The sequence below is a fragment of the Entelurus aequoreus genome, linkage group LG06 (genome assembly GCF_033978785.1).
Source record: "Entelurus aequoreus isolate RoL-2023_Sb linkage group LG06, RoL_Eaeq_v1.1, whole genome shotgun sequence".
NCBI classification, from domain to species: Eukaryota; Metazoa; Chordata; class Actinopteri; order Syngnathiformes; family Syngnathidae; genus Entelurus; species Entelurus aequoreus.
Genome location: NC_084736.1, coordinates 14,189,714 through 14,201,584, shown reverse-complemented (window position 1 = coordinate 14,201,584; position 11,871 = coordinate 14,189,714). Strand labels below are relative to the sequence as shown.

General features: G+C 46.0%; 1 protein-coding gene across 1 annotated transcript in view; it reads left to right on the top strand.

Annotated features, from left to right (window-relative positions):
* Positions 1-2,294: 2,294 nt before the first annotated feature.
* Positions 2,295-11,871, top strand: part of cntnap1 (contactin associated protein 1) — a 50,283-nt gene continuing 40,706 nt past the window's right edge. Inside the window, exon 1 of the mRNA XM_062050028.1 lies at positions 2,295-2,839. Coding sequence (XP_061906012.1) covers positions 2,779-2,839 — 61 coding nt within the window. The 5' untranslated portion in view covers positions 2,295-2,778. The remainder of the gene's footprint in view (positions 2,840-11,871) is intronic.

The window sequence follows — 11,871 nt, the reverse complement described above, 5'->3', positions numbered from 1 at the left end:
GTACTGCATAACAGTGTGGTACGCCAGCTGCACTGAAGCAGATGAAAAGGCGATTCAGAGGGTCATAAACTCTGCACAAAAAAATCATCGGCTGCCCCCTCCCCTCCCTGAAGGATTTACACAACTCCCGTTACCTCAACAGAGCAAAAAACATTACCAAGGACAGCACACACCCTGGCTTCCACCTGTTCGACCTGCTACCATCGGGCAGGCGCTACAGGTGCATCAGAGCCAGAACAAACAGGCTCAGGGACAGCTTCTTTCCCAGTACTGTCACCATCTTGAACTCAAACTTGTAATAAATAATTCACCCCTAGACAATATCCTACCCTAATGCCCTACTGTGCAATATTACCCTTCGGGTGCAATATACGTCCCACACTGAGTGTTATTACTTTAGTACTCTTGTTTTGTTCTGTATATTGTACAGTATTTTGTGTATTGTACAGGATTGTTTATTTTCTATCTTTATTACTTCTTGTGTGATTTATTTTTATTCCATATTTGTTTCCACTACCGCCCCTTAAATTGGAGTCTTTAATCTCGTTATATGCAAATATAATGACAATAAAGTCCATTATATTCTAGTCTATTGTTTATGTAGGATATCCGCATGTATGTATAACACACGAGTGAAAAGCTCACACACACACAGGTGAAATCCTTTTATACATACTAGTGAAAAATAATTCCAGGTGTGTGTGTGCGTGAGAGAGAAAAAATTCAGTAGTGTTTATGACAGTGTTTCAATAGGGTGTGTGAGACAAAAAACATTTTGTTTATGTGAGAGCATTTCAGTAGTGTATGTAAGAGTGTTTCAGTAGTGTGTATAAGAGTGTTTCAGTAGTGTGTGTGTGAAAAACATTTCAGTTGTTTATGTGAGAGCATTTCAGTAGTGTGTGTGAGAGTGTTTCAGTTGTGTGTGTGAGAGAAAAATATTTCAGTTGTTTTTGTGAGAGCATTTCAGTAGTGTGTATAAGAGTGTTTCAGTAGTGTGTATGAGAGTGTTTCAGTAGTGTGTGTGAGAGAACAGATTTCAGTTGTTTATGTGAGAGCATTTCAGTAGTGTGTATAAGAGCATTTCAGTAGTGTATATAAGAATGTTTCAGTAGTGTGTATGAGAGTGTTTCAGTAGTGTGTGTGAGAGAAAAAGATTTCAGTTGTTTATGTGAGAGCATTTCAGTAGTGTGTATGAAAGTGTTTCAGTAGTGAATGAGAGTGTTTCAGTAGTGTGTGTGAGAGAAAAAGATTTCAGTTGTTTATGTGAGAGCATTTCAGTAGTGCGTATAAGAGCATTTCAGTAGTGTGTATAAGAGTGTTTCAGTAGTGTGTATGAAAGTGTTTCAGTAGTGTGTGTGAGAGAAAAAACCTTTCAGTGGTTTATGTGAGAGCATTTCAGTAGTGCGTATAAGAGCATTTCAGTAGTGTGTATAAGAGTGTTTCAGTAGTGTGTATGAGAGTGTTTCAGTAGTGTGTATGAGAGTGTTTCAGTAGTGTGTGTGTGTGAGAAAAATATTTCAGTTATTTATGTGAGAGCATTTCAGTCGTGTGTATACGTAAGTGTTTCAGGAGTGTGTATGAGAGTGTTTCAGTAGTGTGTCTGTGAGAAAAAGATTTCAGTTATTTATGTGAGAGCATTTCAGTAGTGTGTATAAGAGTGTTTCAGTAGTGTGTATGAAAGTGTTTCAGTAGTGTGTGTGAGAGAAAAACCTTTCAGTTGTTTATGTGAGAGCATTTCAGTAGTGTGTATAAGTGTTTCAGTAGTGTGTATGAGAGTGTTTCAGTAGTGTGTGTGAGAGAAAAACCTTTCAGTTGTTTATGTGAGAGCATTTCAGTAGTGTGTATAAGTGTTTCAATAGTGTGTATGAGAGTGTTTCAGTAGTGTGTGTGAGAGAAAAACCTTCAGTTGTTTATGTGAGAGCATTTCAGTAGTGTGTATAAGTGTTTCAGTAGTGTGTATGAGAGTGTTTCAGTAGTGTGTGTGAGAGAAAAACCTTTCAGTTGTTTATGTGAGAGCATTTCAGTAGTGTGTGAGAGTGTTTCAGTAGTGTGTGTGAGAGTGTTTCAGTAGTGTGTGTGAGAGAGAAAAGCTGAGATGGGTGCTATGATATGGAGTGTCATGGGGTGTAGGGGAGGGGTGCGTTAGAGGAGCTTACAAACAATCTGATTTGATTGAAAAGACCACAAATCCCCCACACTGGCATTCAATCTCACATACACTCATGTCCCATAAACCCACTTCTTAATCCCAAAGCCTATTTTTTTTTTTTTTTTTTTTTTTTTTTTTTTTTTGGTGGTGGTAAATCCTCTTCTACACCAGCTAGCCCGCCTTTAGTCCAAATCCAGGCACAGCTGGTGCATTCCTTCCAACCTGTCCGGGAGCGTGAGCATACCTGCAGGACAAGGTCTATTTTGGGGATGACGCGTTCCTAGATCGACCTTGGCAGGGAAATAGTGCCAAAATCAGGAGTGCCTGCATGATCAAGACATGAGAAGATGGATTTTTTTTTTTAATGACTGAATTTTTATTTTTTTCCCCCCGCATGCCTGCGAACGCCCACGGTGCTCTTATTTATTAGCGTGGGACATTTTGCAGGATTTAACACAGAAGAAGAAGAAGAAGAAGAAGGTGCGCGCTCACGGCCGCTGGCACCATCAGCATCCCTTGCGCGCGTCCCCGCGCCCGCAGAGGAGAGTTGCGGGAGTTAAAGTTGACGCCACGCAGCGTGGACATCCCACCCACGGATCAACATTTTCAGCAGCCTTAAAAAGTGAAGGATGGCGTGGAGCGTATTGACTTTGTGCCTGCTGTGTTTGGCGCTGCGCCAATGCTCGTCACGTAAGTCCCACTTCAGCGCTAATCGTGCGTGGTATTGCGTGTTTCGTGCAAAAAGTTGCATGCTTAAAAAAAAAACAAAAAAACACGAGAGGGCGAGTTGGAATCCTGAAGGGCGAAGAAGCATTGGTTTAGTAAGTTTTTTTTTTTTTTTTTTGCACGCATTGCGATGCAGAATCCAATCCACGGACGGGACTGTCTGCAATGCGGTGCTTTTTTTTTAAACCCTCCACGCAAGTTGGTGCACGCAAGTTGGAGGACGAGGCTGCGGACTGGCTGACATGTTGTCGATATTAAGCGTGTTTTCGTCACCCAGAGGGGGGGTGGGGGGCTGGGGTTAAATAATTGACACGTTGGGAGGAAATAAGCACGCACCGTGGCCGCGGGACCAGCCCACTGCAGCACTTTTAGGGGGAGGCACGTCAATGGTCGCCGTTACCTGTCCGTCAAAATATATCCCGGCGGGGGGGGGGGGGGGGGCGCAAACATGTGGGCGTTTAAAATGACGCGTGGGTTTACATTGTGACGTGGAAAGTGAGGATTAAGCTTAACGATGCGTGCATGTCATGACTCAGGAGTTTTTAACGAGGGAGGGATGGGCGGTGACGTCACCGGAGGAGAGTGTGGAATGTAAATATTTGAAATGAAACATCACTAGGTACACCTGCAGCGTGGAATGGGGTACCTTATGGAGTGGCCCGTGTGCGTTCTTTTAATTCAAGATGAGTGATGATGTTCCACGCTTATAGTGGAACATCTGCTTATAGTGCCAGTGGTGACTAAAAGGGTTGATTTTAGTGCCAATGTCGACTAGAAAGGCTGCTTATAGTGCTAATGCTGACTCAAAAGGCTGCTTAAAGTGCCTATGTCGACTAGAAAGGCTGCTTATAGTGCCAGTGGCGGCTAGAAAGGCTGCTTATAGTGCCAATGCTGACTAGAAAGGCTGCTTATAGTGCTAATGGAAGGCTGCTTAAAGTGCCAATGTCGACTATAAATGCTGCCGAAAGTGCCAGTGGCGACTAGAAAGGCTGCTTTTAGTGCCAATGCTGACTAGAAAGGCTGCTTATAGTGCCAATGGTGACCAGAAAGGCTGCTTATAGTGCTAATGCTGACTAGAAAGGCTGGTTAAAGTGCCAATGTCGACTAGAAAGGCTGCTTATAGTGCCAGTGGCGACTAGAAATGCTGCTTATAGTGCCAGTGGCGGCTAGAAAGGCTATTTATAGTGCCAGGGGCGACTAGAAAGGTTACTTATAGTGCCAGTGGTGACTAGAAAGGCTGCTTATAGTGCCACTGGTGACTAAAAGGGTTGCTTATAGTGCCAATGTCGACTAGAAAGGCTGCTTATAGTGCCAGTGGCGACTAGAAAGGCTGCTTATAGTGCCAGTGGCGACTAGAAAGGCTGCTTATAGTGCTAGTGGCGACTAGTAATGTTGCTGAAAGTGCCAGTGGCGACGAGAAAGGCTGCTAGGCTGCTTTTAGTGCCAACGGTGACTAGAAAGGCTGCTTATAGTGCCAGTGGTGACTAGAAATTCTGCTGAAAGTGCCAGTGGCGTTTAGAATGGCTGCTTATAGTGCCAATGTCGACTAGAAAGGCTGCGTATAGTGCCAATGGTGACTAGAAAGGCTGCTTATAGTGCCAATGTCGACTAGAAATGCTGCTGAAAGTGCCAGTGGCGATGAGAAAGGCTGCTTATAGTGCCAGTGGCGACTAAAAGGGCTGCTTATAGTGCCAATGTCGACTAGATAGGCTGCTTAAAATGCCAGTGGCGACTAGAAAGGCTGCTTATAGTGCCAGAGGCAACTAGAAAGGCTGCTTATAGTATCAATGGTGACTAGAAATTCTGCTGAAAGTGCCAGTGGCGATTAGAATGGCTGCTTATAGTGCCAATGTCGACTAGAAAGGCTGCGTATAGTGCCAATGGTGACTAGAAAGGCTGCTTATAGTGCCAATGTCGACTAGAAATGCTGCTGAAAGTGCCAGTGGCGATGAGAAAGGCTGCTTATAGTGCCAGTGGCGACTAAAATGGCTGCTTATAGTGCCAATGTCGACTAGATAGGCTGCTTAAAATGCTAGTGGCGACTAGAAAGGCTGCTTATAGTGCCAGAGGCGACTAGAAAGGCTGCTTATAGTGTCAATGGTGACTAGAAAGGCTGGTTAAAGTGCCAATGTCGACTAGAAAGGCTGCTTATAGTGCCAGTGTCGGCTAGAAAGGCTGCTTATAGTGCCAGTGGCGGCTAGAAAGGCTGCTTATCGTGCCAGTGGCGACTAGAAATGCTGCTTATAGTGCCAGTGGCGGCTAGAAAGGCTGCTTATAGTGCCAGGGGCGACTAGAAAGGTTACTTATAGTGCCAGTGGCGAATAGAAAGGCTTATAGTGCCAATGTCAACTAGAAATGCTGCTGAAAGTGCCAGTGGTGACTAGAAAGGCTGCTTATAGTGCCACTGGTGACTAAAAGGGTTGCTTATAGTGCCAATGTCGACTAGAAAGGCTGCTTATAGTGCCAGTGGCGACTAGAAAGGCTGCTTATAGTGCCAGTGGCGACTACAAAGGCTGCTTATAGTGCTAGTGGCGACTAGAAATGTTGCTGAAAGTGCCAGTGGCGACGAGAAAGGCTGCTTTTAGTGCCAATTGTGACTAGAAAGGCTGCTTATAGTGCCAGTGGCGACTAGAAATGTTGCTGAAAGTGCCGGTGGCAAAGAGAAAGGCTGCTAGGCTGCTTTTAGTGCCACTGGTGACTAGAAAGGCTGCTTATAGTGCCAGTGGTGACTAGAAATTCTGCTGAAAGTGCCAGTGGCGATTAGAATGGCTGCTTATAGTGCCAATGGTGACTAGAAAGGCTGCTTATAGTGCCAATGTCGACTAGAAATGCTGCTGAAAGTGCCAGTGGCGATGAGAAAGGCTGCTTATAGTGCCAGTGGCGACTAAAAGGGCTGCTTATAGTGCCAATGTCGACTAGGTAGGCTGCTTAAAATGCCAGTGGCGACTAGAAAGGCTGCTTATAGTGCCAGAGGCAACTAGAAAGGCTGCTTATAGTGTCAATGGTGACTAGAAATTCTGCTGAAAGTGCCAGTGGCGATTAGAATGGCTGCTTATAGTGCCAATGTCGACTAGAAAGGCTGCGTATAGTGCCAATGGTGACTAGAAAGGCTGCTTATAGTGCCAATGTCGACTAGAAATGCTGCTGAAAGTGCCAGTGGCGATGAGAAAGGCTGCTTATAGTGCCAGTGGCGACTAGAAATTCTGCTGAAAGTGCCAGTGGCGATTAGAATGGCTGCTTATAGTGCCAATGTCGACTAGAAAGGCTGCGTATAGTGCCAATGGTGACTAGAAAGGCTGCTTATAGTGCCAATGTCGACTAGAAATGCTGCTGAAAGTGCCAGTGGCGATGAGAAAGGCTGCTTATAGTGCCAGTGGCGACTAAAATGGCTGCTTATAGTGCCAATGTCGACTAGATAGGCTGCTTAAAATGCCAGTGGCGACTAGAAAGGCTGCTTATAGTGCCAGAGGCGACTAGAAAGGCTGCTTATAGTGTAAATGGTGACTAGAAAGGCTGCTGAAAGTGCCAGTGGCGATGAGAAAGGCTGCTTATAGTGTCAATGGTGACTAGAAATTCTGCTGAAAGTGCCAGTGGCGATTAGAATGGCTGCTTATAGTGCCAATGTCGACTAGAAAGGCTGCGTATAGTGCCAATGGTGACTAGAAAGGCTGCTTATAGTGCCAATGTCGACTAGAAATGCTGCTGAAAGTGCCAGTGGCGATGAGAAAGGCTGCTTATAGTGCCAGTGGCGACTAAAATGGCTGCTTATAGTGCCAATGTCGACTAGATAGGCTGCTTAAAATGCCAGTGGCGACTAGAAAGGCTGCTTATAGTGCCAGAGGCGACTAGAAAGGCTGCTTATAGTGTAAATGGTGACTAGAAAGGCTGCTTATAGTGCCAATGTCGACTAGAAAGGCTGCGTATAGTGCCAATGGTGACTAGAAAGGCTGCTTATAGTGCCAATGTCGACTAGAAATGCTGCTGAAAGTGCCAGTGGCGATGAGAAAGGCTGCTTATAGTGCCAGTGGCGACTAAAAGGGCTGCTTATAGTGCCAATGTCGACTAGATAGGCTGCTTAAAATGCCAGTGGCGACTAGAAAGGCTGCTTATAGTGCCAGAGGCGACTAGAAAGGCTGCTTATAGTGTCAATGGTGACTAGAAAGGCTGGTTAAAGTGCCAATGTCGACTAGAAAGGCTGCTTATAGTGCCAGTGTCGGCTAGAAAGGCTGCTTATAGTGCCAGTGGCGGCTAGAAAGGCTGCTTATCGTGCCAGTGGCGACTAGAAATGCTGCTTATAGTGCCAGTGGTGGCTAGAAAGGCTGCTTATAGTGCCAGGGGCGACTAGAAAGGTTACTTATAGTGCCAGTGGCGAATAGAAAGGCTTATAGTGCCAATGTCAACTAGAAATGCTGCTGAAAGTGCCAGTGGTGACTAGAAAGGCTGCTTATAGTGCCACTGGTGACTAAAAGGGTTGCTTATAGTGCCAATGTCGACTAGAAAGGCTGCTTATAGTGCCAGTGGCGACTAGAAAGGCTGCTTATAGTGCCAGTGGCGACTACAAAGGCTGCTTATAGTGCTAGTGGCGACTAGAAATGTTGCTGAAAGTGCCAGTGGCGACGAGAAAGGCTGCTTTTAGTGCCAATTGTGACTAGAAAGGCTGCTTATAGTGCCAGTGGTGACTAGAAATTCTGCTGAAAGTGCTAGTGGCGATTAGAATGGCTGCTTATAATGCCAATGTCGACTAGAAAGGCTGCTTTTAGTGCCAATGGTGACTAGAAAGGCTGCTTATAGTGCCAATGGTGACAAGAAGGGCTGCTTTTAGTCCCAATGTCGACTAGAAATGCTGCTTAGTGCCAGTGTCGTCTAGAAAGGCTGCTTATAGTGCCAGTGGCGACTAAAAGGGCTGCTTATAGTGCCAATGTCGACTATAAAGGCTGCTTATAGTGCCAGTGGCGACTAGAAAGGCTGCTTATAGTGCCAGTGGCGACTAGAAAGGCTGCTTATAGTGCCAATGTCGACTAGAAAGGCTGCTTACAGTGCCAGTGGCGACTAGAAAGGCTGCTTACAGTGCCAGTGGCGACTAGAAAGGCTGCTTATAGTGCCTATGTCGACTAGAGAGGCTGCTTAAAATGCCAATGTCGACTAGAAAGGCTGCTTAAAATGCCAGTGGAGACTAGAAAGGCTGCTTAAAATGCCAGTGGCGACTAGAAAGGCTGCTTATAGTGCCAATGTTGACTAGAAAGGCTGCTTAAAATGCCAGTGGCGACTAGAAAGGCTGCTTATAGTGCCAGTGGCGACTAGAAAGGCTGCTTATAGTGCCAGTGGCGACTAGACAGGCTGCTTATAGTGTCTATGTCGACTAGAAAGGCTGCTTATAGTGCCAATGTCGACTAGAAAGGCTGCTTAAAATGCCAGTGGCCACTACAGAGGCTGCTTATAGTGCCAGTGGCGACTAGAAAGGCTGCTTATAGTGCCAGTGGTGACCAGAAAGGCTGCTAATAGTCCCAATGTCGACTAGAGAGGCTGCTTAAAATGCCAATGTCGACTAGAAAGGCTGCTTAAAATGCCAGTGGCGACTAGAAAGGCTGCTTAAAATGCCAGTGATGACTAGAAAGGCTGCTTATAGTGCCAACGTTGACTAGAAAGGCTGCTTATAATGCCAGTGGTGACTAGAAAGGCTGCTTATAGTGCCAGTGGCGACTAGAAAGGCTGCTTATAGTGCCAGTGGCGACTAGAAAGGCTGCTTATAGTGCCTATGTCGACTAGAAAGGCTGCTTATAGTGCCAATGTCGACTAGAAAGGCTGCTTAAAATGCCAGTGGCCACTACAGAGGCTGCTTATAGTGCCAGTGGCGACTAGAAAGGCTGCTTATAGTGCCAGTGGTGACTAGAAAGGCTGCTAATAGTCCCAATGTCGACTAGAAAAGGTTGCTAATAGTCCCAATGTCGACTAGAAAGGCTGCTAATAGTGCCAATGTCGACTAGAAAGGCTGCTTATAGTGCCAATGTCGACTAGAAAGGCTGCTTATAGTGCCAATGGCGACTAGAAAGGCTGCTTATAGTGCCAGTGGCGACTACAAAGGCTGCTTATAGTTCCAATGTCGATTAGAAAGGCTGCTAATAGTCCCAATGTCGACAAGAAAGGCTGCAAATAGTCCCAATGTCGACTAGAAAGGCTGCTAATAGTGCCAATGGCGACTAGGAAGGCTGCTTATAGTGCCAGTGGCGACTAGAAAGGCTGCTTATAGTCCCAATGTTGACTAGAGAGGCTGCTTAAAATGCCAATGTCGACTAGAAAGGCTGCTTAAAATGCCAGTGGCGACTAGAAAGGCTGCTTATAGTGCCAGTGGCGACTAGAAAGGCTGCTTATAGTGCCAGTGGTGACTAGAAAGGCTGCTTATAGTGCCTATGTCGACTAGAAAGGCTGCTTATAGTGCCAATGTCGACTAGAGAGGCTGCTTAAAATGCCAGTGGCCACTACAGAGGCTGCTTATAGTGCCAGTGGCGACTAGAAAGGCTGCTTATAGTGCCAATGTCGACTAGAAAGGCTGCTAATAGTCCCAATGTCGACTAGAAAGGCTGCTAATAGTCCCAATGTCGACTAGAAAGGCTGCTAATAGTCCCAATGTCGACTAGAAAGGCTGCAAATAGTCCCAATGTCGACTAGAAAGGCTGCTAATAGTGCCAATGGCGACTAGAAAGGCTGCTTATAGTGCCAGTGGCGACTAGAAAGGCTGCTTATAGTGCCAATGTCGACTAGAAAGGCTGCTTAAAATGCCAGTGGCGTTTAGAAAGGCTGCTTATAGTGCCAATGTTGACTAGAAAGGCTGCTTAAAATGCCAGTGGCGACTAGAAAGGCTGCTTATAGTGCCAGTGGCGACTAGAAAGGCTGCTTATAGTGCCAGTGGCGACTAGAAAGGCTGTTTATAGTGCCAATGTCGACTAGAAAGGCTGTTTATAGTGCCAATGTCGACTTGAAAGGCTGCTTAAATTGCCAGTGGCGTTTAGAAAGGCTGCCTACAGTGCCAATGTCGACTAGAAAGGCTGCTTAAAATGCCAGTGGCGTTTAGAAAGGCTGCCTATAGTGCCAATGTCGACTAGAAAGGCTGCTAATAGTCCCAATGTCGACTAGAAAGGCTGCAAATAGTCCCAATGTCGACTAGAAAGGCTGCTAATAGTGCCAATGGCGACTAGAAAGGCTGCGTATAGTGCCAGTGGCGACTAGAAAGGCTGTTTATAGTGCCAATGTCGACTAGAAAGGCTGCTTAAAATGCCAGTGGCGTTTAGAATGGCTGCCTATAGTGCCAATGTCGACTAGAAAGGCTGCTTATAGTGCCAATGTCGACTAGAAAGGCTGCTTAAAATGCCAGTGGCGTTTAGAAAGGCTGCTTATAGTGCCAATGTCGACTAGAAAGGCTGCTTAAAATGCCAGTGGCGTTTAGAAAGGCTGCTTATAGTGCCAATGTCGACTAGAAAGGCTGCTTAAAATGCCAGTGGCGTTTAGAAAGGCTGCTAATAGTGCAGAAACGTCTCAGTGACTTTGTTGCAACCTCACTGTCGTCACACATCCCCCCCCTGCCCCCCCCCCCCCCATCCTCCCCCCTGCAAAGTGCTGCTGCAGGAGAGAGAGAGAGAGAGAGAGAGAGAGAGAGAGAGAGAGAGAGAGAGAGTGCAGGCCGGGTCGCCCCGTCCCGCACTCACACAGCAGCAAACTGATGAGTCAGCAAAAATGGAGCCGGCGCTCCCAAAGTGGGCGCACTGTTTGCACAGCACACGAGAAAGGGGGCGGGGTCTGATGAGAAAGGGGGCGGGGTCAGTCAGTGTGCATGGCAGTAACAAGATGGTGTGAGGAGACCATGCTGGATCCTTCTCCTGCTCCTGGGCCAAAGACAGCCACTCAATACTCCTCTTATAGTCCATCACAATATGCATACTTCCTCTGTCAGCAGACGCTTCTAATTATTCTGCTTCCGGGCCCTGGTGTCGGATGGCGGTGGCGAGGGGGGCGGGGCACAGCAAGGAAGGTCACATCAACCATCCATGTTTGACCACAGTGGCCTTAATTTGTCAAATCAGCTCATTTTTCTATCTTTTGGCAGCTCAGGGTGAAGGTGTGGCACATCCATCCAGGTCGGACATTTAGTAGCCTTTACTCATCCACACTGAAGCTAAAGTCTTCTTTGTAGGACGGTTGTCGTCACCAAAGTCTAGAAATGACAAAACCCCAAAACCAGTGAAGTTGGCACGTTGTGTAAATGGTAAATAAAAACAAAATTTCAACCTATATTCAATTGAATAGACTGCAAAGACAAGATACTTAACGTTCGAACTGGCAAACTTTGTTGTTTTTTGCAAATATTAGCTCATTTGGAATTTGATGCCTGCGACATGTTTCAAAAAAAGCTGGCACAAGTGGCAAAAAAGACTGAGAAAGTTGAGGAATGCTCATCCGACACTTATTTGGAACATCCCACAAGTGAACAGGCTAATTGGGAACAGGTGGGTGCCATGATTGGGTATAAAAGCAGCTTCCATGTAATGCTCGGTCATTCACAAACAAGGACGGGGCGAGGGTCACCACTTTGTGAACAAACCTGAGCAAATTGTCGAACAGTTTTAAGAACGACATTTCTCAACCAGCTATTGCAAGGAATTTAGGGATTTCACCAGGTCCGTAATATTATCAAAAGGTTCAGAGAATCTGGAGAAATCACTGTATGTAAGCGATGATATTACTGACCTCCGATCCCTCATGCGGTACTGCATCAAAAAGCGACATCAGTGTGTAAAGGATATCACCACATGGCCTCAGGAACACTTCAGAAAACCACTGTCAGTAACTAAAGTCTGTCGCTACATCTGTAAGTGCGAGTTAAAACTCTACTATGCAAAGCGAAAGCCGTTTATCAACAACACCCAGAAACGCCGCCGGCTTCGCTGGGCCCGAGCTCGTCTAAGATGGACTGATACAAAGTGTAAAAGTGTTCTGTGGTCTGA